Source organism: Embiotoca jacksoni, unplaced genomic scaffold (assembly GCF_022577435.1).
Source record: "Embiotoca jacksoni isolate LCO1_2020_lvr unplaced genomic scaffold, fEmbJac1.0.p SCAF_107, whole genome shotgun sequence".
NCBI lineage: Eukaryota > Metazoa > Chordata > Actinopteri > Embiotocidae > Embiotoca > Embiotoca jacksoni.
In genome coordinates, this window is record NW_027185238.1 from 317,443 (window position 1) to 343,070 (window position 25,628).

At 56.1% G+C, this 25,628-nt stretch overlaps 1 protein-coding gene across 1 annotated transcript; it reads left to right on the top strand.

Moving 5' to 3' along the window:
• Positions 1–25,554, top strand: plod3 (procollagen-lysine, 2-oxoglutarate 5-dioxygenase 3). Its single transcript, XM_069177247.1, has 26 exons — positions 1–213; positions 1,133–1,224; positions 1,307–1,443; positions 1,724–1,887; positions 1,991–2,103; positions 2,694–2,757; positions 3,514–3,611; positions 3,690–3,791; positions 3,936–4,067; positions 4,396–4,517; positions 4,624–4,728; positions 4,825–4,950; positions 5,117–5,258; positions 5,332–5,445; positions 5,548–5,619; positions 5,728–5,832; positions 5,959–6,105; positions 6,237–7,264; positions 7,393–12,457; positions 12,654–14,641; positions 14,830–19,393; positions 19,522–21,128; positions 21,257–21,906; positions 22,001–23,357; positions 23,470–23,529; positions 23,821–25,554. The coding sequence occupies exons 1-18, from the start codon at positions 126–128 to the stop codon at positions 6,384–6,386; spliced, it is 2,073 nt and encodes a 690-aa protein (XP_069033348.1). The 5' UTR covers positions 1–125; the 3' UTR covers positions 6,387–7,264; positions 7,393–12,457; positions 12,654–14,641; positions 14,830–19,393; positions 19,522–21,128; positions 21,257–21,906; positions 22,001–23,357; positions 23,470–23,529; positions 23,821–25,554.
• The last annotated feature ends 74 nt before the right edge of the window (positions 25,555–25,628 follow it).

Here is a 25,628-nt window from a genome sequence, read left to right on the forward strand (position 1 = left end):
CATTCCATCGCGATAGCTGGGGCAGTCTCGCGGGATTTCCGGAGCTGATGGAGTGAAGACGCTGGTAACGAGCGGTGAATGTGACGGTTTACAGCGTGAACGGAGCCGTTAGTTAAACAGCCGCCATGTCGTCTTCCTCTCGTCTTCTCTGCTTCATGGCCGTCGCCTTCTTCCGGAGCTCCGTGCGGGCCGAGCAGCGGAGGCTCTCTCCAGGTAAGGCCGCCCCGCAGGCTGCTCTGGCCGGCCAGGCGGACCGTCATGACCCGCTGGAGCTGCGCGGCTCCACATGAACACTTTTATTCACGTTTCAGAAGCAACAAACAACATGAAGTGACTGAGTTCATCAAGTTTGACCTGTCAGGAGACTCCAACTTTATAACTTCAGAACTTTATAACTTTGAAATGAGCCTGGAGGCTTAATTTAACGGCGATTCAAAAGTTAAAATACTCGAATATTTCTTATTTCTTGTTTTTTCTTCGACCCTGCTGTTGATGTGAGGTGGAACAGAGTGATGACATCATCAGCTGATCAGAACCATGAGAATCACTTCCATTGATCTGTTTAGACCCAACAGAGACTCAGTTCATCATCTCGTTGCTCCTCCCCCTCACCTCCTCACCCCCTCACCCCCTCACCTCCTCATCCCCTCACCTCCTCACCCCCTCACCCCCTCACCTCCTCATCCCCTCACCTCCTCACCCCCTCACCTCCTCACCCCCTCACCTCCTCATCCCCTCACCTCCTCACCCCCTCACCTCCTCACCCCCTCACCCCCTCACCTCCTCACCCCCTCACCTCCTCATCCCCTCACCCCCTCACCTCCTCACCCCCTCACCTCCTCACCTTTCCTCTGAGGAATCCCACTCTCCGAGTTCCTTGAAAGCCTACGAGGAGGAGGAGGAGGAGGAGGAAGAGACCTGACCTGTGATGTCACTGCTTCAGGTCCCAGCTTGTTATTGAGGCCTTGTCAATCACTTTTACTGAGACTTGTTGCAAACAGCTGCAAACAGCTGCAGGGCCGGAGGAGAGCAGTGCAGCGTCATGCAGGCCGACGTGACATCATCGTTATCGGTCGCTCACAGTATGATGTCATCACTGATCAACTGATGCCTGTGTGTGTGTGTTTTATAGAAAATCTGCTGGTGATCACCGCGGCAACCGAGGAGACGGACGGCTTTAACCGCTTCATGAGGACGGCCAGAGAGTTCAACTACACTGTAAAGGTAACACACACACACACACACACACACACACACAGGAACACAGATGGTGATGATGATGATGATGGTTCTGATGATGGTGCAGGTGCTGGGTTTGGGTGAGGAGTGGAGGGGGGGTGATGTGGCCCGTACGGTGGGTGGAGGTCAGAAGGTCCGATGGTTGAAGAAGGAGCTGCTGAAACTTTCTGAGAAGAAGGACACGGTCGTCATGTTCGTGGACAGGTAACGTGTGTGTGTGTGTGTGTGTGTGTGTGTGTGTGTGTGTGTGTGTGTGTGTGTGTGTGTGTGTTATCGTTCTCATCAGCTGTCCTCCTTTCTTTTCATCATCAGTACTCCTCCTCTTCTCCTCTTCAGTCTCACTTTTCCTCCTGTTGTTGTTCTTTGTTCAGAAACCTGACTCACCTGTTCACCTGTTGTCAGTAGACCAGTCCAGTAACCCCGCCCCCTCCCCAGCTCTGCAGTCCTGTCACCTTGTAACTCCGCCCCCTCTGACTCTCTGCAGTTACGATGTGATCTTTGCGTCGGGTCCTGACGAGCTGCTCTCCAGGTTTTCTCGTCTGGGTCACCGCGTGATTTTCTCAGCCGAAGGTTTCTGCTGGCCCGACCAGAGGCTGGCGTCCAAGTACCCCGAGGTGCATTCTGGGAAACGCTACCTCAACTCAGGAGGTGAGTGGCTGAAAGACGTCAGCTGACCTCCACCAGGTTTTTACTGTCTGACAGTTTATCAGAGTGTGTGTGTGTGTGTGTGTGTGTGTGTGTGTGTGTTCAGGGTTCATCGGCTTCGCCTCGGACCTCAGTGCGATCGTGCAGCAGTGGAAGTTCAAGGACAACGACGACGACCAGCTGTTCTACAGCAGGATCTACCTGGACAAGACACAGAGGGTAAATCTGTCACAACGACCGGTTCACCGGGAACCGGACTCCGCCCTCCTGTGTTCTTCTCCTGCTATCTGAAGTTTGACGTTCTCCCTGAACAGGAAGTTCAGGAACTCATATTTAATATAAAACAGATCAAACACGATAAATCAAGTGTTGAAATGAGACATTTTATTGTTTGATGTAAAATATCTGCTCACTTTGAGTTTGGCAGCAACGCGTCTCTAAAAAGTTGTGTAACGCTAAAAAAACACGTGGTGGAGCATCTCATGACTAATTATGTTACCATGGCAACAGATCCCTAACATGATTGGCTATAAAAAGATGATTTCAGAGAGGCGGAGTCTCTCAGCAGAGGTTCACCACTGTGTGAAAGAGTGTGTGGACATCAGCGCATGGGCTCAGGAACAGAAAACGGAGCACGGTTATGAATGCAGGTCAAAACTACCATATAAACCAGATAAGAACATGATCCAGAGTCCTGTATCAGGCAGGAATGGGACCACATTTCACTTTCTAAACTCCAACTGTTCTCCTCAGTTCCCAACCGTTCTGTTTTACACAACTAAACATGATGATGTCGTTTATCTTCACAGACCAAGTTCAACATGAGCCTGGATCATCGCTCCAGAATCTTCCAGAACCTCAACGGAGCTGTCGGTGAGACCCCTTGTTCTTTAGCAGCTGGTCCTCTGTAGAACCGAGAACCCTGTAGACCCGGTTCCCCGCCACAACCTAGAACCATTTAGACCCGGTTCCCCTCTAGAACCCAGTAGACCTGGTTCCCCTCTAGAACCCTATAGATCCAGTTCCCCTGTAGAACCTAGAACCCTGTAGACCAGGGGTGTCAAACTCATTTTAGTTAAGGGGCCACATACGGCCCACTTTGATCTCAAGTGGTCCAGACCAGTAAAATCATAGAATAATAACGACAATATTTCTCTGTTTAAATCATTGGTGAAGGTTTTTGGATGATAAATCCTGTTTTAAGGTCTTTCTACAATAAACTAGAAACATAAAGACCAAAAACTCAGAATCAGTCCACTGTTTATCAGCCTGGGATCTCCTCTACAGATTCCCTCACAGCGAGCTGCTGCCTCCGGAGCAGACGTCGCATTTACGCTGTTTTTGAAGCAATTACTGGATCGATTAATAAAAAAACAACAACAAAAAAAAAAACGTTTGTACTCATAAACCTCCATATTCTCATAGAAATGCAATTTATGTCTTTCTGTAATTTTCACACTTGGCAAAGTTATCCGGTGGGCCGAGCTGGACCCCCTGGCGGGCCAGATGCGGCCCACGGGCTGTATGTTTGACACCCCTGCTGTAGACCCAGTTCCCCTCTAGAACCTAGAACCCTGTAGGCCTGGTTCCTGTCGGGTAGAATCTCACCTAAATCTGAATCTGTGCCAGATGAAGTCGTCTTGAAGTTTGAGAGGTCAAAGGTCAGGGCGAGGAACGTGGCCTACGACACGCTTCCTGTCATTATCCATGGCAACGGACCCACCAAGGTAACGGACCAATCACAGCGCTGCAGCGGCACCATGTGACCGTAAACAGTGTGTGTGACGGTTGCGAGTGTGTTGCAGCTGCAGCTGAACTACCTGGGGAACTACGTCCCCACCGCCTGGACCTACGAGGCCGGCTGTGGCATCTGTGACGACGACCTGCTGTTCTTCACCGACACACCTGTACGACGCTCACCCCGATCACCTGCTCACCTGATCACCTGCTCACCTGCTCACCTGATCACCTGCTCACCTGATCACCTGCTCACCGTCACCCGGCGCAGGTACAACGTGTGTGTGTGTTCTCATCGCTTCGTTTGTCTTCAGGATGAGGAGCTGCCGCTGGTGAACGTCGCCGTCTTCATCGAACACGCTACGCCCTTCATGGAGGAGTTCCTGCACCGCCTGACCACCCTGAACTACCCTGTAGAGAGGCTCCGCCTCTTCATCCACAACAACGTATGACACACACACTCACTCTCACACTCACTCACACTCACTCTCACACTCACTCACACTCACTCTCACACTCACTCACACTCACTCACACTCACTCTCACACTCACTCTCACTCACTCTCACACTCACTCACACACACATGCTCTCAAGGTCACACACACACTCACACACACACACTCTCACATACTCACTCTCACTCACAAACATGCTCTCACACGGTCACACACACACATTCACACTCACTCTCTCACACACTCACTCACTCTCACACACTCGCTCACACGCTCACACACGCACTCTCTCACCCCCCTTCCCTCCCGTGCTGCAGGTGGTGTACCATGAGCGCCATGTTCAGGGGTTCTGGGAGCGCCACAGGTCTCTGTTCCCCGACGCCGTGCTGGTCGGACCGGAGGAGAACCTGCCGGAGGACAAGGCCAGAACCATGGCAGTGTGAGTGGAGAACCACATCACCCAGAACTAACCTGGGTCACAGGAACCACACGTGGTAATGTGTGTGTGTGTGTGTGTGTGTGTGTGTGTGTGTGTGTGTGTGCAGTGAGGCCTGTAAGAAGGATCCAGACTGTGACTACTACTTCAGCATGGACTCCGACGTGGCGCTGACGAACCCTGACACCCTGAGGATACTGATCGAGGAAAACAAGTGAGTGAGTGTGAGAGAGAGAGAGAGAAAGAGAGTGAGAGAAAGAGAAAGAGAAAGAGAGTGAGAGAGTAATTGTAAAGTGTGTGTGTCTGTCAGGTCGGTCATCGCTCCCATGTTGTCCAAACACGGGAAGCTGTGGAGTAACTTCTGGGGTGCTCTGAGTCCAGAAGGGTTCTACTCAAGATCTGAGGACTACATTGAGATCGTCCAGGGAAAGAGGATGTAGGGACACACACACACACACACACACACACACACACACACACTCTCTCTCACACTCACTCACTCACTCACTCACTCACACTCTCTTACACTCAGCGGTGTTTAAGCAGAACGTAACATCAGCTGAGTAATGTGTGTGTGTGTGTGTGTGTGTGTGTGTGCGCAGCGGCCTGTGGAACGTGCCCTACATCACTCAGGCCTACCTGATCAAAGGCAGCGTGCTGCGGTCCAAACTGTCCCAGGTGAGCCTTTACCTGGACGAGGGGATGGACCCCGACATGGTGTTCTGCAGGAGCATCCGAGACCAGGTGAGGTTCAGACGTGCGTGAAGGATGTGTGACGGACGTGTGACGGACGTGTGACGGACGTGTGTGTCTTCAGGGAGTTTTCATGTTCGTGTCCAACCGAGACGAGTTCGGCCGTTTGGTGGCTTCATCCAACTTCAACACATCCAGGCTGCATCCAGACATGTGGCAGATCTTTGACAACCCTGTGGTCAGAAACACACACACACACACACACATACACACACACACACACACACACACACACACACACGGTGACGTGATGATTGTGTGTGTGTGTGTGTGTGTGCAGGACTGGAAGGAGAAGTACATCAATGAGAACTACTCGAATATCTTTGAAGACGAGAAGAACTATGTGGAGCAGGTACACATACACACACATACACACACATACACACACATACACACACATACACACACACACACACACATACACACACCTACGTGTGTGTGATGACTGTGTCTCTCTCAGCCTTGTCCAGATGTTTACTGGTTCCCAGCGTTCTCTGAGAAGATGTGTGACCACCTGGTGGAGACGATGGAGGACAACGGAGAGTGGTCAGGAGGGTCCCACAAGGTAGTCCTGATCCTGATCCTGATCCTGATTCTGATCTGATCTGATCCTGATCCTATCCTATCCGATCGGATCGGATCGGATCCCGATCCCGATCTGATTCTGATCTGATTCTGACTTCCTGTTCAGGACGAGCGTCTGGCCGGCGGCTACGAGAACGTCCCAACGGTGGACATCCACATGAACCAGATCGGCTTTGAGAAGGAGTGGCTCAAATTCCTGAAGGAGTACATCGTCCCCGTCACCGAGAAGCTCTACCCCGGGTACTACCCCAAGGTACAGTCCAGGACCCTGGGAGCCCGGTGTCCAGATACAGGACCCCACGGACCCCTTAGAGTCCAGATCCTGTCCCTGCTGCCCCCTGGTGCCATTCAGGTGGATGACTCTGGTGTGTGTGTGTGTTCCAGGCTCAAGCCATCATGAACTTTGTGGTTCGTTACCGTCCTGACGAGCAGCCGTCTCTGCGTCCTCATCACGACTCGTCCACCTTCACCATCAACATCGCCCTGAACAGCAAGAACGTGGACTACCAGGTACCTTCCTCCGATCTGAAGTAGTGACTACCAGGTACCCTCCTCCGATCTGAAGTAGTGACTACCAGGTACCCTCCTCCGATCTGAAGTAGTGACTACCAGGTACCCTCCTCCGATCGGACGAAGTGACTACCAGGTACCCTCCTCCGATCCGACGTAGTGACTACCAGGTACCCTCCTCCGATCCGACGTAGTGACTGCCAGGTACCCTGCTCCGATCCGACGTAGTGACTGCCAGGTACCCTCCTCCGATCCGACGTAGTGACTGCCAGGTACCCTCCTCCGATCCGACGTAGTGACTACCAGGTACCCTCCTCCGATCCGACGTAGTGACTGCCAGGTACCCTCCTCCGATCCGACGTAGTGACTGCCAGGTACCCTCCTCCGATCCGACGTAGTGACTACCAGGTACCCTCCTCCGATCCGACGTAGTGACTACCAGGTACCCTCGTCCGATCCGACTACCAGGTACCCTGCTCCGATCCGACGTAGTGACTGCCAGGTACCCTCCTCCGATCCGACGTAGTGACTGCCAGGTACCCTCCTCCGATCCGACGTAGTGACTACCAGGTACCCTCCTCCGATCCGAAGTAGTGACTACCAGGTACCCTCCTCCGATCCGACTACCAGGTACCCTCCTCCGATCCGAAGTAGTGACTACCAGGTACCCTCCTCCGATCCGACGTAGTGACTACCAGGTACCCTCCTCCGATCCGAAGTAGTGACTACCAGGTACCCTCCTCCGATCTGACGTAGTGACTACCAGGTACCCTCCTCCGATCCGAAGTAGTGACTACCAGGTACCCTCCTCCGATCTGACGTAGTGACTACCAGGTACCCTCCTCTGATCCGACGTAGTGACTGCCAGGTACCCTCCTCCGATCCGAAGTAGTGACTACCAGGTACCCTCCTCCGATCCGACTACCAGGTACCCTCCTCCGATCCGACGTAGTGACTACCAGGTACCCTCCTCCGATCCGACGTCGTGACTACCAGGTACCCTCCTCCAATCCGAAGTAGTGACTACCAGGTACCCTCCTCCGATCCGACGTAGTGACTACCAGGTACCCTCCTCTGATCCGACGTAGTGACTGCCAGGTACCCTCCTCCGATCCGAAGTAGTGACTACCAGGTACCCTCCTCCGATCCGAAATAGTGACTACCAGGTACCCTCCTCCGATCCGACGTAGTGACTACCAGGTACCCTCCTCCGATCCGACGTAGTGACTACCAGGTACCCTCCTCCGATCCGACGTAGTGACTACCAGGTACCCTCCTCTGATCCGACGTAGTGACTACCAGGTACCCTCCTCCGATCCGACTACCAGGTACCCTCCTCCGATCCGACGTAGTGACTGCCAGGTACCCTCCTCCGATCCGACGTAGTGACTGCCAGGTACCCTCCTCCGATCCGACGTAGTGACTACCAGGTACCCTCCTCTGATCCGACGTAGTGACTACCAGGTACCCTCCTCCGATCCGACTACCAGGTACCCTCCTCCGATCCGACGTAGTGACTGCCAGGTACCCTCCTCCGATCCGAAGTAGTGACTACCAGGTACCCTCCTCCGATCCGACGTAGTGACTACCAGGTACCCTCCTCTGATCCGACGTCGTGACTACCAGGTACCCTCCTCCGATCCGAAGTAGTGACTACCAGGTACCCTCCTCCGATCCGACTACCAGGTACCCTCCTCCGATCCGACGTAGTGACTACCAGGTACCCTCCTCCGATCCGAAGTAGTGACTACCAGGTACCCTCCTCCGATCCGAAGTAGTGACTGCCAGGTACCCTCCTCCGATCCGAAGTAGTGACTACCAGGTACCCTCCTCCGATCCGATGTAGTGACTACCAGGTACCCTCCTCCGATCCGACGTAGTGACTACCAGGTACCCTCCTCCGATCCGAAGGAGTGACTACCAGGTACCCTCCTCCGATCCGAAGTAGTGACTACCAGGTACCCTCCTCCGATCCGAAGTAGTGACTACCAGGTACCCCCCTCCGATCCGACGTAGTGACTACCAGGTACCCTCCTCCGATCCGACTACCAGGTACCCTCCTCCGATCCGAAGTAGTGACTACCAGGTACCCTCCTCCGATCCGAAGTAGTGACTACCAGGTACCCTCCTCCGATCCGACGTAGTGACTGCCAGGTACCCTCCTCCGATCCGACTACCAGGTACCCTCCTCCGATCCGACTATCAGGTACCCTCCTCCGATCCGACGTAGTGACTACCAGGTACCCTCCTCCGATCCGACGTAGTGACTACCAGGTACCCTCCTCCGATCCGAAATAGTGACTACCAGCTCCCTCCTCCGATCTGACGTAGTGACTACCAGGTACCCTCCTCCGATCCGACGTAGTGACTGCCAGGTACCCTCCTCCGATCCGAAGTAGTGACTACCAGGTACCCTCCTCCGATCCGACGTAGTGACTACCAGGTACCCTCCTCCGATCCGACTACCAGGTACCCTCCTCCGATCCGAAGTAGTGACTACCAGGTACCCTCCTCCGATCCGACTATCAGGTACCCTCCTCCGATCCGACGTAGTGACTACCAGGTACCCTCCTCCGATCCGACTACCAGGTACCCTCCTCCGATCCGAAGTAGTGACTACCAGGTACCCTCCTCCGATCCGAAGTAGTGACTACCAGGTACCCTCCTCCGATCCGACGTAGTGACTACCAGGTACCCTCCTCCGATCCGACTACCAGGTACCCTCCTCCGATCCGAAGTAGTGACTACCAGGTACCCTCCTCCGATCCGACTACCAGGTACCCTCCTCCGATCCGAAGTAGTGACTACCAGGTACCCTCCTCCGATCCGACGTAGTGACTGCCAGGTACCCTCCTCCGATCCGACGTAGTGACTGCCAGGTACCCTCCTCCGATCCGACTACCAGGTACCCTCCTCCGATCCGACGTAGTGACTACCAGGTACCCTCCTCCGATCCGACTACCAGGTACCCTCCTCCGATCCGACGTAGTGACTACCAGGTACCCTCCTCCGATCCGAAGTAGTGACTACCAGGTACCCCCCTCCGATCCGACGTAGTGACTGCCAGGTACCCTCCTCCGATCCGACTACCAGATACCCTCCTCCGATCCGACGTAGTGACTGCCAGGTACCCTCCTCCGATCCGAAGTAGTGACTACCAGGTACCCTCCTCCGATCCGAAGTAGTGACTACCAGGTACCCTCCTCCGATCCGACTACCAGGTACCCTCCTCCGATCCGACGTAGTGACTACCAGGTACCCTCCTCCGATCCGACGTAGTGACTACCAGGTACCCTCCTCCGATCCGACTACCAGGTACCCTCCTCCGATCCGACGTAGTGACTGCCAGGTACCCTCCTCCGATCCGACGTAGTGACTGCCAGGTACCCTCCTCCGATCCGACGTAGTGACTACCAGGTACCCTCCTCCGATCCGAAGTAGTGACTACCAGGTACCCTCCTCCGATCCGAAATAGTGACTACCAGGTACCCTCCTCCGATCCGACGTAGTGACTACCAGGTACCCTCCTCCGATCCGACGTAGTGACTACCAGGTACCCTCCTCCGATCCGACGTAGTGACTACCAGGTACCCTCCTCCGATCCGACGTAGTGACTACCAGGTACCCTCCTCCGATCCGACTACCAGGTACCCTCCTCCGATCCGACGTAGTGACTGCCAGGTACCCTCCTCCGATCCGACGTAGTGACTGCCAGGTACCCTCCTCCGATCCGACGTAGTGACTGCCAGGTACCCTCCTCCGATCCGACGTAGTGACTACCAGGTACCCTCCTCCGATCCGAAGTAGTGACTACCAGGTACCCTCCTCCGATCCGACTACCAGGTACCCTCCTCCGATCCGACGTAGTGACTACCAGGTACCCTCCTCCGATCCGACGTAGTGACTACCAGGTACCCTCCTCCGATCCGACGTAGTGACTACCAGGTACCCTCCTCCGATCCGAAGGAGTGACTACCAGGTACCCTCCTCCGATCCGACTACCAGGTACCCTCCTCCGATCCGAAGTAGTGACTACCAGGTACCCTCCTCCGATCCGAAATAGTGACTACCAGGTACCCTCCTCCGATCCGACTACCAGGTACCCTCCTCCGATCCGAAGTAGTGACTACCAGGTACCCTCCTCCGATCCGACTACCAGGTACCCTCCTCCGATCCGACGTAGTGACTACCAGGTACCCTCCTCCGATCCGACTACCAGGTACCCTCCTCCGATCCGACGTAGTGACTACCAGGTACCCTCCTCCGATCCGACGTAGTGACTACCAGGTACCCTCCTCCAATCGGAAATAGTGACTACCAGGTACCCTCCTCCGATCCGACTACCAGGTACCCTCCTCCGATCCGAAGTAGTGACTACCAGGTACCCTCCTCCGATCCGAAGTAGTGACTACCAGGTACCCTCCTCCGATCCGACGTAGTGACTGCCAGGTACCCTCCTCCGATCCGACGTAGTGACTGCCAGGTACCCTCCTCCGATCCGACGTAGTAACTACCAGGTACCCTCCTCCGATCCGACGTAGTGACTACCAGGTACCCTCCTCCGATCCGAAGTAGTGACTACCAGGTACCCTCCTCCGATCCGACGTAGTGACTACCAGGTACCCTCCTCCGATTCGACTACCAGGTACCCTCCTCCGATCCGAAGTAGTGACTACCAGGTACCCTCCTCTGATCCGACGTAGTGACTACCAGGTACCCTCCTCCGATCCGACTACCAGGTACCCTCCTCCGATCCGACTATCAGGTACCCTCCTCCGATCCGACTATCAGGTACCCTCCTCCGATCCGACGTAGTGACTACCAGGTACCCTCCTCCGATCCGACGTAGTGACTACCAGGTACCCTCCTCCGATCCGACGTAGTGACTACCAGGTACCCTCCTCCGATCCGAAATAGTGACTACCAGGTACCCTCCTCCGATCCGAAGGAGTGACTACCAGGTACCCTCCTCCGATCCGACTACCAGGTACCCTCCTCCGATCCGACGTAGTGACTGCCAGGTACCCTCCTCCGATCCGACGTAGTAACTACCAGGTACCCTCCTCCGATCCGACGTAGTGACTACCAGGTACCCTCCTCCGATCCGAAGTAGTGACTACCAGGTACCCTCCTCCGATCCGACGTAGTGACTACCAGGTACCCTCCTCCGATTCGACTACCAGGTACCCTCCTCCGATCCGAAGTAGTGACTACCAGGTACCCTCCTCTGATCCGACGTAGTGACTACCAGGTACCCTCCTCCGATCCGACTACCAGGTACCCTCCTCCGATCCGACTATCAGGTACCCTCCTCCGATCCGAAGTAGTGACTACCAGGTACCCTCCTCCGATCCGAAGTAGTGACTACCAGGTACCCTCCTCCGATCCGACGTAGTGACTACCAGGTACCCTCCTCCGATCCGACGTAGTGACTACCAGGTACCCTCCTCCGATCCGAAGGAGTGACTACCAGGTACCCTCCTCCGATCCGACTACCAGGTACCCTCCTCCGATCCGAAGTAGTGACTACCAGGTACCCTCCTCCGATCCGAAATAGTGACTACCAGGTACCCTCCTCCGATCCGAAGGAGTGACTACCAGGTACCCTCCTCCGATCCGACTACCAGGTACCCTCCTCCGATCCGAAGTAGTGACTACCAGGTACCCTCCTCCGATCCGAAATAGTGACTACCAGGTACCCTCCTCCGATCCGACTACCAGGTACCCTCCTCCGATCTGAAGTAGTGACTGCCAGGTACCCTCCTCCGATCCGAAGTAGTGACTGCCAGGTACCCTCCTCCGATCCGAAGTAGTGACTGCCAGGTACCCTCCTCCGATCCGACGTAGTGACTGCCAGGTACCCTCCTCCGATCCGACGTAGTGACTGCCAGGTACCCTCCTCCGATCCGAAGTAGTGACTACCAGGTACCCTCCTCCGATCCGAAGTAGTGACTACCAGGTACCCTCCTCTGATCCGAAGTAGTGACTGCCAGGTACCCTCCTCCGATCCGAAGTAGTGACTTCCAGGTACCCTCCTCCGATCCGAAGTAGTGACTACCAGGTACCCTCCTCCGATCCGACGTAGTGACTACCAGGTACCCTCCTCCGATCCGACGTAGTGACTACCAGGTACCCTCCTCCGATCCGACTACCAGGTACCCTCCTCCGATCCGACGTAGTGACTACCAGGTACCCTCCTCCGATCCGAAGTAGTGACTGCCAGGTACCCTCCTCCGATCCGACGTAATGACTACCAGGTACCCTCCTCCGATCGGACGTAGTGACTGCCAGGTACCCTCCTCCGATCCGACGTAGTGACTGCCAGGTACCCTCCTCCGATCCGAAGTAGTGACTACCAGGTACCCTCCTCCGATCCGACGTAGTAACTACCAGGTACCCTCCTCCGATCCGACGTAGTGACTACCAGGTACCCTCCTCCGATCCGAAGTAGTGACTACCAGGTACCCTCCTCCGATCCGACGTAGTGACTACCAGGTACCCTCCTCCGATCCGACTACCAGGTACCCTCCTCCGATCCGACTATCAGGTACCCTCCTCCGATCCGAAGTAGTGACTACCAGGTACCCTCCTCCGATCCGACTATCAGGTACCCTCCTCCGATCCGACGTAGTGACTACCAGGTACCCTCCTCCGATCCGACTACCGGGTACCCTCCTCCGATCCGAAGTAGTGACTACCAGGTACCCTCCTCCGATCCGAAGTAGTGACTACCAGGTACCCTCCTCCGATCCGACGTAGTGACTGCCAGGTGCCCTCCTCCGATCCGACGTAGTGACTACCAGGTACCCTCCTCCAATCCGAAATAGTGACTACCAGCTCCCTCCTCCGATCCGAAATAGTGACTACCAGGTACCCTCCTCCGATCCGACTACCAGGTACCCTCCTCCGATCCGAAGTAGTGACTACCAGGTACCCTCCTCCGATCCGAAGTAGTGACTGCCAGGTACCCTCCTCCGATCCGACGTAATGACTACCAGGTACCCTCCTCCGATCCGAAGTAGTGACTACCAGGTACCCTCCTCCGATCCGACGTAGTGACTGCCAGGTACCCTCCTCCGATCCGACGTAGTGACTACCAGGTACCCTCCTCCGATCCGAAATAGTGACTACCAGCTCCCTCCTCCGATCCGAAATAGTGACTACCAGGTACCCTCCTCCGATCCGACTACCAGGTACCCTCCTCCGATCCGACTACCAGGTACCCTCCTCCGATCCGAAGTAGTGACTACCAGGTACCCTCCTCCGATCCGACTACCAGGTACCCTCCTCCGATCCGACTACCAGGTACCCTCCTCCGATCCGAAATAGTGACTACCAGGTACCCTCCTCCGATCCGACTACCAGGTACCCTCCTCCGATCCGAAGTAGTGACTACCAGGTACCCTCCTCCGATCCGACTATCAGGTACCCTCCTCCGATCCGACGTAGTGACTACCAGGTACCCTCCTCCGATCCGAAGTAGTGACTACCAGGTACCCTCCTCCGATCCGAAGTAGTGACTACCAGGTACCCCCCTCCGATCCGACGTAGTGACTACCAGGTACCCTCCTCCGATCCGACTACCGGGTACCCTCCTCCGATCCGAAGTAGTGACTACCAGGTACCCTCCTCCGATCCGAAGTAGTGACTACCAGGTACCCTCCTCCGATCCGACGTAGTGACTGCCAGGTACCCTCCTCCGATCCGACTACCAGGTACCCTCCTCCGATCCGACGTAGTGACTACCAGGTACCCTCCTCCGATCCGACTACCAGGTACCCTCCTCCGATCCGAAGTAGTGACTACCAGGTACCCTCCTCCGATCCGAAGTAGTGACTACCAGGTACCCTCCTCCGATCCGACGTAGTGACTGCCAGGTACCCTCCTCCGATCCGACTACCAGGTACCCTCCTCCGATCCGACGTAGTGACTACCAGGTACCCTCCTCCGATCCGACTACCAGGTACCCTCCTCCGATCCGACGTAGTGACTACCAGGTACCCTCCTCCGATCCGAAGTAGTGACTACCAGGTACCCCCCTCCGATCCGACGTAGTGACTACCAGGTACCCTCCTCCGATCCGACTACCAGGTACCCTCCTCCGATCCGAAGTAGTGACTACCAGGTACCCTCCTCCGATCCGACTACCAGGTACCCTCCTCCGATCCGACGTAGTGACTGCCAGGTACCCTCCTCCGATCCGACTACCAGGTACCCTCCTCCGATCCGAAGTAGTGACTACCAGGTACCCTCCTCCGATCCGACGTAGTGACTGCCAGGTACCCTCCTCCGATCCGACTACCGGGTACCCTCCTCCGATCCGACGTAGTGACTACCAGGTACCCTCCTCCGATCCGAAGTAGTGACTACCAGGTACCCCCCTCCGATCCGACGTAGTGACTACCAGGTACCCTCCTCCGATCCGACTACCAGGTACCCTCCTCCGATCCGAAGTAGTGACTACCAGGTACCCTCCTCCGATCCGACTACCAGGTACCCTCCTCCGATCCGACGTAGTGACTACCAGGTACCCTCCTCCGATCCGACTACCAGGTACCCTCCTCCGATCCGACGTAGTGACTGCCAGGTACCCTCCTCCGATCCGACGTAGTGACTGCCAGGTACCCTCCTCCGATCCGACGTAGTGACTACCAGGTACCCTCCTCCGATCCGAAGTAGTGACTACCAGGTACCCTCCTCCGATCCGAAATAGTGACTACCAGGTACCCTCCTCCGATCCGACGTAGTGACTACCAGGTACCCTCCTCCGATCCGACGTAGTGACTACCAGGTACCCTCCTCCGATCCGACGTAGTGACTACCAGGTACCCTCCTCCGATCCGACGTAGTGACTACCAGGTACCCTCCTCCGATCCGAAGGAGTGACTACCAGGTACCCTCCTCCGATCCGACTACCAGGTACCCTCCTCCGATCCGAAGTAGTGACTACCAGGTACCCTCCTCCGATCCGAAATAGTGACTACCAGGTACCCTCCTCCGATCCGACTACCAGGTACCCTCCTCCGATCCGAAGTAGTGACTACCAGGTACCCTCCTCCGATCCGACTACCAGGTACCCTCCTCCGATCCGACGTAGTGACTACCAGGTACCCTCCTCCGATCCGACGTAGTGACTACCAGGTACCCTCCTCCAATCGGAAATAGTGACTACCAGGTACCCTCCTCCGATCCGACTACCAGGTACCCTCCTCCGATCCGAAGTAGTGACTACCAGGTACCCTCCTCCGATCCGAAGTAGTGACTACCAGGTACCCTCCTCCGATCCGACGTAGTGACTGCCAGGTACCCTCCTCCGATCCGACGTAGTGACTGCCAGGTACCCTCCTCCGATCCGACGTAGTAACTACCAGGTACCCTCCTCCGATCCGACGTAGTGACTACCAGGTACCCTCCTCCGATCCGAAGTAGTGACTACCAGGTACCCTCCTCCGATCCGACGTAGTGACTACCAGGTACCCTCCTCCGATTCGACTACCAGGTACCCTCCTCCGATCCGAAGTAGTGACTACCAGGTACCCTCCTCTGATCCGACGTAGTGACTACCAGGTACCCTCCTCCGATCCGACTACCAGGTACCCTCCTCCGATCCGACTATCAGGTACCCTCCTCCGATCCGACTATCAGGTACCCTCCTCCGATCCGACGTAGTGACTACCAGGTACCCTCCTCCGATCCGACGTAGTGACTACCAGGTACCCTCCTCCGATCCGACGTAGTGACTACCAGGTACCCTCCTCCGATCCGAAGGAGTGACTACCAGGTACCCTCCTCCGATCCGACTACCAGGTACCCTCCTCCGATCCGAAGTAGTGACTACCAGGTACCCTCCTCCGATCCGAAATAGTGACTACCAGGTACCCTCCTCCGATCCGAAGGAGTGACTACCAGGTACCCTCCTCCGATCCGACTACCAGGTACCCTCCTCCGATCCGACGTAGTGACTGCCAGGTACCCTCCTCCGATCCGACGTAGTAACTACCAGGTACCCTCCTCCGATCCGACGTAGTGACTACCAGGTACCCTCCTCCGATCCGAAGTAGTGACTACCAGGTACCCTCCTCCGATCCGACGTAGTGACTACCAGGTACCCTCCTCCGATTCGACTACCAGGTACCCTCCTCCGATCCGAAGTAGTGACTACCAGGTACCCTCCTCTGATCCGACGTAGTGACTACCAGGTACCCTCCTCCGATCCGACTACCAGGTACCCTCCTCCGATCCGACTATCAGGTACCCTCCTCCGATCCGAAGTAGTGACTACCAGGTACCCTCCTCCGATCCGAAGTAGTGACTACCAGGTACCCTCCTCCGATCCGACGTAGTGACTACCAGGTACCCTCCTCCGATCCGACGTAGTGACTACCAGGTACCCTCCTCCGATCCGAAGGAGTGACTACCAGGTACCCTCCTCCGATCCGACTACCAGGTACCCTCCTCCGATCCGAAGTAGTGACTACCAGGTACCCTCCTCCGATCCGAAATAGTGACTACCAGGTACCCTCCTCCGATCCGAAGGAGTGACTACCAGGTACCCTCCTCCGATCCGACTACCAGGTACCCTCCTCCGATCCGAAGTAGTGACTACCAGGTACCCTCCTCCGATCCGAAATAGTGACTACCAGGTACCCTCCTCCGATCCGACTACCAGGTACCCTCCTCCGATCTGAAGTAGTGACTGCCAGGTACCCTCCTCCGATCCGAAGTAGTGACTGCCAGGTACCCTCCTCCGATCCGAAGTAGTGACTGCCAGGTACCCTCCTCCGATCCGACGTAGTGACTGCCAGGTACCCTCCTCCGATCCGAAGTAGTGACTACCAGGTACCCTCCTCCGATCCGAAGTAGTGACTACCAGGTACCCTCCTCCGATCCGACGTAGTGACTACCAGGTACCCTCCTCCGATCCGACGTAGTGACTACCAGGTACCCTCCTCCGATCCGACTACCAGGTACCCTCCTCCGATCCGAAGTAGTGACTACCAGGTACCCTCCTCCGATCCGAAGTAGTGACTGCCAGGTACCCTCCTCCGATCCGACGTAATGACTACCAGGTACCCTCCTCCGATCCGACGTAGTGACTGCCAGGTACCCTCCTCCGATCCGACGTAGTGACTGCCAGGTACCCTCCTCCGATCCGAAGTAGTGACTACCAGGTACCCTCCTCCGATCCGACGTAGTAACTACCAGGTACCCTCCTCCGATCCGACGTAGTGACTACCAGGTACCCTCCTCCGATCCGAAGTAGTGACTACCAGGTACCCTCCTCCGATCCGACGTAGTGACTACCAGGTACCCTCCTCCGATCCGACTACCAGGTACCCTCCTCCGATCCGACTATCAGGTACCCTCCTCCGATCCGAAGTAGTGACTACCAGGTACCCTCCTCCGATCCGACTACCGGGTACCCTCCTCCGATCCGAAGTAGTGACTACCAGGTACCCTCCTCCGATCCGAAGTAGTGACTACCAGGTACCCTCCTCCGATCCGACGTAGTGACTGCCAGGTGCCCTCCTCCGATCCGACGTAGTGACTACCAGGTACCCTCCTCCAATCCGAAATAGTGACTACCAGCTCCCTCCTCCGATCCGAAATAGTGACTACCAGGTACCCTCCTCCGATCCGACTACCAGGTACCCTCCTCCGATCCGAAGTAGTGACTACCAGGTACCCTCCTCCGATCCGAAGTAGTGACTGCCAGGTACCCTCCTCCGATCCGACGTAATGACTACCAGGTACCCTCCTCCGATCCGAAGTAGTGACTACCAGGTACCCTCCTCCGATCCGACGTAGTGACTGCCAGGTACCCTCCTCCGATCCGACGTAGTGACTACCAGGTACCCTCCTCCGATCCGAAATAGTGACTACCAGCTCCCTCCTCCGATCCGAAATAGTGACTACCAGGTACCCTCCTCCGATCCGACTACCAGGTACCCTCCTCCGATCCGACTACCAGGTACCCTCCTCCGATCCGAAGTAGTGACTACCAGGTACCCTCCTCCGATCCGACTACCAGGTACCCTCCTCCGATCCGACTACCAGGTACCCTCCTCCGATCCGAAATAGTGACTACCAGGTACCCTCCTCCGATCCGACTACCAGGTACCCTCCTCCGATCCGAAGTAGTGACTACCAGGTACCCTCCTCCGATCCGACTATCAGGTACCCTCCTCCGATCCGACGTAGTGACTACCAGGTACCCTCCTCCGATCCGAAGTAGTGACTACCAGGTACCCTCCTCCGATCCGAAGTAGTGACTACCAGGTACCCCCCTCCGATCCGACGTAGTGACTACCAGGTACCCTCCTCCGATCCGACTACCGGGTACCCTCCTCCGATCCGAAGTAGTGACTACCAGGTACCCTCCTCCGATCCGAAGTAGTGACTACCAGGTACCCTCCTCCGATCCGACGTAGTGACTGCCAGGTACCCTCCTCCGATCCGACTACCAGGTACCCTCCTCCGATCCGACGTAGTGACTACCAGGTACCCTCCTCCGATCCGACTACCAGGTACCCTCCTCCGATCCGAAGTAGTGACTACCAGGTACCCTCCTCCGATCCGAAGTAGTGACTACCAGGTACCCTCCTCCGATCCGACGTAGTGACTGCCAGGTACCCTCCTCCGATCCGACTACCAGGTACCCTCCTCCGATCCGACGTAGTGACTACCAGGTACCCTCCTCCGATCCGACTACCAGGTACCCTCCTCCGATCCGACGTAGTGACTACCAGGTACCCTCCTCCGATCCGAAGTAGTGACTACCAGGTACCCCCCTCCGATCCGACGTAGTGACTACCAGGTACCCTCCTCCGATCCGACTACCAGGTACCCTCCTCCGATCCGAAGTAGTGACTACCAGGTACCCTCCTCCGATCCGACTACCAGGTACCCTCCTCCGATCCGACGTAGTGACTGCCAGGTACCCTCCTCCGATCCGACTACCAGGTACCCTCCTCCGATCCGAAGTAGTGACTACCAGGTACCCTCCTCCGATCCGACGTAGTGACTGCCAGGTACCCTCCTCCGATCCGACTACCGGGTACCCTCCTCCGATCCGAAGTAGTGACTACCAGGTACCTTCCTCCGATCCGAAGTAGTGACTACCAGGTACCCTCCTCCGATCCGACGTAGTGACTACCAGGTACCCTCCTCCGATCCGACTACCAGGTACCCTCCTCCGATCCGACGTAGTGACTACCAGGTACCCTCCTCCGATCCGAAGTAGTGACTACCAGGTACCCCCCTCCGATCCGACGTAGTGACTACCAGGTACCCTCCTCCGATCCGACTACCAGGTACCCTCCTCCGATCCGAAGTAGTGACTACCAGGTACCCTCCTCCGATCCGACTACCAGGTACCCTCCTCCGATCCGACGTAGTGACTGCCAGGTACCCTCCTCCGATCCGACTACCAGGTACCCTCCTCCGATCCGAAGTAGTGACTACCAGGTACCCTCCTCCGATCCGACTACCAGGTACCCTCCTCCGATCCGACGTAGTGACTACCAGGTACCCTCCTCCGATCCGACGTAGTGACTACTAGGTACCCTCCTCCGATCCGACTACCAGGTACCCTCCTCCGATCCGAAATAGTGACTACCAGCTCCCTCCTCCGATCCGAAATAGTGACTACCAGGTACCCTCCTCCGATCCGACTACCAGGTACCCTCCTCCGATCCGACTACCAGGTACCCTCCTCCGATCCGAAGTAGTGACTACCAGGTACCCTCCTCCGATCCGACTACCAGGTACCCTCCTCCGATCCGACTACCAGGTACCCTCCTCCGATCCGAAATAGTGACTACCAGGTACCCTCCTCCGATCCGACTACCAGGTACCCTCCTCCGATCCGAAGTAGTGACTACCAGGTACCCTCCTCCGATCCGACTATCAGGTACCCTCCTCCGATCCGACGTAGTGACTACCAGGTACCCTCCTCCGATCCGAAGTAGTGACTACCAGGTACCCTCCTCCGATCCGAAGTAGTGACTACCAGGTACCCCCCTCCGATCCGACGTAGTGACTACCAGGTACCCTCCTCCGATCCGACTACCGGGTACCCTCCTCCGATCCGAAGTAGTGACTACCAGGTACCCTCCTCCGATCCGAAGTAGTGACTACCAGGTACCCTCCTCCGATCCGACGTAGTGACTGCCAGGTACCCTCCTCCGATCCGACTACCAGGTACCCTCCTCCGATCCGACGTAGTGACTACCAGGTACCCTCCTCCGATCCGACTACCAGGTACCCTCCTCCGATCCGAAGTAGTGACTACCAGGTACCCTCCTCCGATCCGAAGTAGTGACTACCAGGTACCCTCCTCCGATCCGACGTAGTGACTGCCAGGTACCCTCCTCCGATCCGACTACCAGGTACCCTCCTCCGATCCGACGTAGTGACTACCAGGTACCCTCCTCCGATCCGACTACCAGGTACCCTCCTCCGATCCGACGTAGTGACTACCAGGTACCCTCCTCCGATCCGAAGTAGTGACTACCAGGTACCCCCCTCCGATCCGACGTAGTGACTACCAGGTACCCTCCTCCGATCCGACTACCAGGTACCCTCCTCCGATCCGAAGTAGTGACTACCAGGTACCCTCCTCCGATCCGACTACCAGGTACCCTCCTCCGATCCGACGTAGTGACTGCCAGGTACCCTCCTCCGATCCGACTACCAGGTACCCTCCTCCGATCCGAAGTAGTGACTACCAGGTACCCTCCTCCGATCCGACGTAGTGACTGCCAGGTACCCTCCTCCGATCCGACTACCGGGTACCCTCCTCCGATCCGAAGTAGTGACTACCAGGTACCTTCCTCCGATCCGAAGTAGTGACTACCAGGTACCCTCCTCCGATCCGACGTAGTGACTACCAGGTACCCTCCTCCGATCCGACTACCAGGTACCCTCCTCCGATCCGACGTAGTGACTACCAGGTACCCTCCTCCGATCCGAAGTAGTGACTACCAGGTACCCCCCTCCGATCCGACGTAGTGACTACCAGGTACCCTCCTCCGATCCGACTACCAGGTACCCTCCTCCGATCCGAAGTAGTGACTACCAGGTACCCTCCTCCGATCCGACTACCAGGTACCCTCCTCCGATCCGACGTAGTGACTGCCAGGTACCCTCCTCCGATCCGACTACCAGGTACCCTCCTCCGATCCGAAGTAGTGACTACCAGGTACCCTCCTCCGATCCGACTACCAGGTACCCTCCTCCGATCCGACGTAGTGACTACCAGGTACCCTCCTCCGATCCGACGTAGTGACTACTAGGTACCCTCCTCCGATCCGACTACCAGGTACCCTCCTCCGATCCGACGTAGTGACTACCAGGTACCCTCCTCCGATCCGACGTAGTGACTACCAGGTACCCTCCTCCGATCCGACTACCAGGTACCCTCCTCCGATCCGACGTAGTGACTACCAGGTACCCTCCTCCGATCCGACGTAGTGACTGCCAGGTACCCTCCTCCGATCCGACGTAGTGACTACCAGGTACCCTCCTCCGATCCGACTACCAGGTACCCTCCTCCGATCCGACGTAGTGACTACCAGGTACCCTCCTCCGATCCGACGTAGTGACTACCAGGTACCCTCCTCCGATCCGACTACTAGGTACCCTCCTCCGATCCGACGTAGTGACTACCAGGTACCCTCCTCCGATCCGAAGTAGTGACTACCAGGTACCCTCCTCCGATCCGACGTAGTGACTGCCAGGTACCCTCCTCCGATCCGACGTAGTGACTACCAGGTACCCTCCTCCGATCCGAAATAGTGACTACCAGCTCCCTCCTCCGATCCGAAATAGTGACTACCAGGTACCCTCCTCCGATCCGACTACCAGGTACCCTCCTCCGATCCGAAGTAGTGACTGCCAGGTACCCTCCTCCGATCCGACGTAGTGACTGCCAGGTACCCTCCTCCGATCCGACGTAGTGACTGCCAGGTACCCTCCTCCGATCCGAAGTAGTGACTACCAGGTACCCTCCTAGGATCCGACGTAGTGACTACCAGGTACCCTCCTCCGATCCGACTACCAGGTACCCTCCTCCGATCCGACTACCAGGTACCCTCCTCCGATCCGAAGTAGTGACTACCAGGTACCCTCCTCCGATCCGACTATCAGGTACCCTCCTCCGATCCGACGTAGTGACTACCAGGTACCCTCCTCCGATCCGAAGTAGTGACTACCAGGTACCCTCCTCCGATCCGACTACCGGGTACCCTCCTCCGATCCGAAGTAGTGACTACCAGGTACCCTCCTCCGATCCGAAGTAGTGACTACCAGGTACCCTCCTCCGATCCGACGTAGTGACTGCCAGGTACCCTCCTCCGATCCGACTACCAGGTACCCTCCTCCGATCCGACGTAGTGACTACCAGGTACCCTCCTCCGATCCGACTACCAGGTACCCTCCTCCGATCCGAAGTAGTGACTACCAGGTACCCTCCTCCGATCCGACTACCAGGTACCCTCCTCCGATCCGAAGTAGTGACTACCAGGTACCCTCCTCCGATCCGACGTAGTGACTGCCAGGTACCCTCCTCCGATCCGACGTAGTGACTGCCAGGTACCCTCCTCCGATCCGACTACCAGGTACCCTCCTCCGATCCGACGTAGTGACTACCAGGTACCCTCCTCCGATCCGACTACCAGGTACCCTCCTCCGATCCGACGTAGTGACTACCAGGTACCCTCCTCCGATCCGAAGTAGTGACTACCAGGTACCCCCCTCCGATCCGACGTAGTGACTACCAGGTACCCTCCTCCGATCCGACTACCAGGTACCCTCCTCCGATCCGAAGTAGTGACTACCAGGTACCCTCCTCCGATCCGACTACCAGGTACCCTCCTCCGATCCGACGTAGTGACTACCAGGTACCCTCCTCCGATCCGACGTAGTGACTACTATGTACCCTCCTCCGATCCGACTACCAGGTACCCTCCTCCGATCCGACGTAGTGACTACCAGGTACCCTCCTCCGATCCGACTACCAGGTACCCTCCTCCGATCCGACTACCAGGTACCCTCCTCCGATCCGAAGTAGTGACTACCAGGTACCCTCCTCCGATCCGACTACCAGGTACCCTCCTCCGATCCGACTACCAGGTACCCTCCTCCGATCCGACGTAGTGACTACCAGGTACCCTCCTCCGATCCGAAGTAGTGACTACCAGGTACCCCCCCTCCGATCCGACGTAGTGACTACCAGGTACCCTCCTCCGATCCGAAGTAGTGACTACCAGGTACCCTCCTCCGATCCGACGTAGTGACTACCAGGTACCCCCCTCCGATCCGACGTAGTGACTACCAGGTACCCTCCTCAGATCCGACTACCAGGTACCCTCCTCCGATCCGACGTAGTGACTACCAGGTACCCTCCTCCGATCCGACGTAGTGACTACCAGGTACCCTCCTCAGATCCGACTACCAGGTACCCTCCTCCGATCCGAAGTAGTGACTACCAGGTACCCTCCTCCGATCCGACGTAGTGACTACCAGGTACCCTCCTCCGATCCGACGTAGTGACTGCCAGGTACCCTCCTCCGATCCGAAGTAGTGACTACCAGGTACCCTCCGCCGATCCGAAGTAGTGACTACCAGGTACCCTCCTCCGATCCGACGTAGTGACTACCAGGTACCCTCCTCCGATCCGACGTAGTGACTGCCAGGTACCCTCCTCCGATCCGAAGTAGTGACTACCAGGTACCCTCCGCCGATCCGACGTAGTGACTACCAGGTACCCTCCTCCGATCCGACGTAGCGGGCCAGCAGGGGGCGCTCAGGAGACACCTCCGATCAGACAGGAAGCAGTTATATTTTGAAGAGCAGCATCATGTGAAGTTTTACCTTCTAACAGGAGTTCTCTGTCTCTGTGTGTCTCTGTCTCTGTGTGTGTCTGTCTGTCTGTGTGTGTGTGTGTGTGTGTCTGTCTGTCTCTGTGTGTGTCTCTCTCTGTGTGTGTGTCTCTCTGTGTGTGTGTCTCTCTGCCTCTGTGTGTCTCTCTGCCTCTGTGTGTGTCTCTCTGTATGTGTGTGTCTCTGTCTCTGTGTGTCTCTCTCTGTGTGTCTCTCTGTCTCTGTGTGTGTGTGTGTCTCTGTCTCTGTGTGTCTCTGTCTCTGTCTCAGGGTGGTGGCTGCAGGTTCCTGCGTTATGACTGTAAGGTGGAGTCTCCCAGGAAGGGTTGGTCCTTCATGCATCCCGGCCGCCTGACTCACTACCATGAAGGTCTTCCCACCACCAGGGGGACCCGCTACATCATGGTGTCCTTCGTCGACCCCTGACCTGTGTGTGTGTGTGTGTGTGTGTGTGTGTGTGTGTGTGTGTTGTGTGTGTATGTGTGTTGTGTGTGTTATGTGTGTGTATGTTGTGTGTGTTGTGTGTGTGTGTGTGTGTGTTGTGTGTGTATGTGTGTTGTGTGTGTGTGTGTTGTGTGTGTGTGTGTGTATGTTGTGTGTGTATGTGCGTGTTGTGTGTGTATGTTTGTTGTATGTGTGTGTGTGTGTGTGTGTGTGTGTGTGTTGTGTGTGTGTGTGTGTATGTTGTGTGTGTATGTGTGTGTTGTGTGTGTATGTATGTTGTGTGTGTGTATGTTGTATGTGTGTGTGTGTGTGTGTGTGTGTGTGTGTTATGTGTGTGTATGTGTGTGTTGTGTGTGTATGTATGTTGTGTGTGTGTATGTTGTATGTGTGTGTGTGTATGTGTGTTGTGTGTGTTATGTGTGTGTATGTTGTGTGTGTTGTGTGTGTGTGTGTGTTGTTTGTGTGTGTGTGTGTGTATGTTGTGTGTGTGTGTGTGTGTGTGTGTGTGTGTGTGTGTGTGTGTGTGTGTGTGTATGTTGTGTGTGTTTATTTTCCCTGAGCGCCCTCTAGAGGATCACTTTTGTTTTTTAGGTTCAAATTAAATCTCCACTAAACCAGTAATCAGCAGCTGCCTGGATGATAGTGGTGGTGGGGGAGTTACCGTGGCAACAAGCAGCATTGATCCACAGGCTCCCGGCCAATCAGACGGCCCGGATCTGGTGGAGGTTGAGATGTAGAAAGAGGACGAGCGGTGTAACGTAGTTGTTCTGTCTTCACTCCGAGATGTTTCTAAAGGTGTTGGCTTTGTACAAACTGCATTAAATTATTTCTTATTGACTGAATAAAGTTTGGAGGTTTTAATACAACTGAACGATGTGTCTCGTCTGTCGGAGGGAAAGGTGGAAATTATTTAGATTTTTATGTTTGGAAAATTCAAATT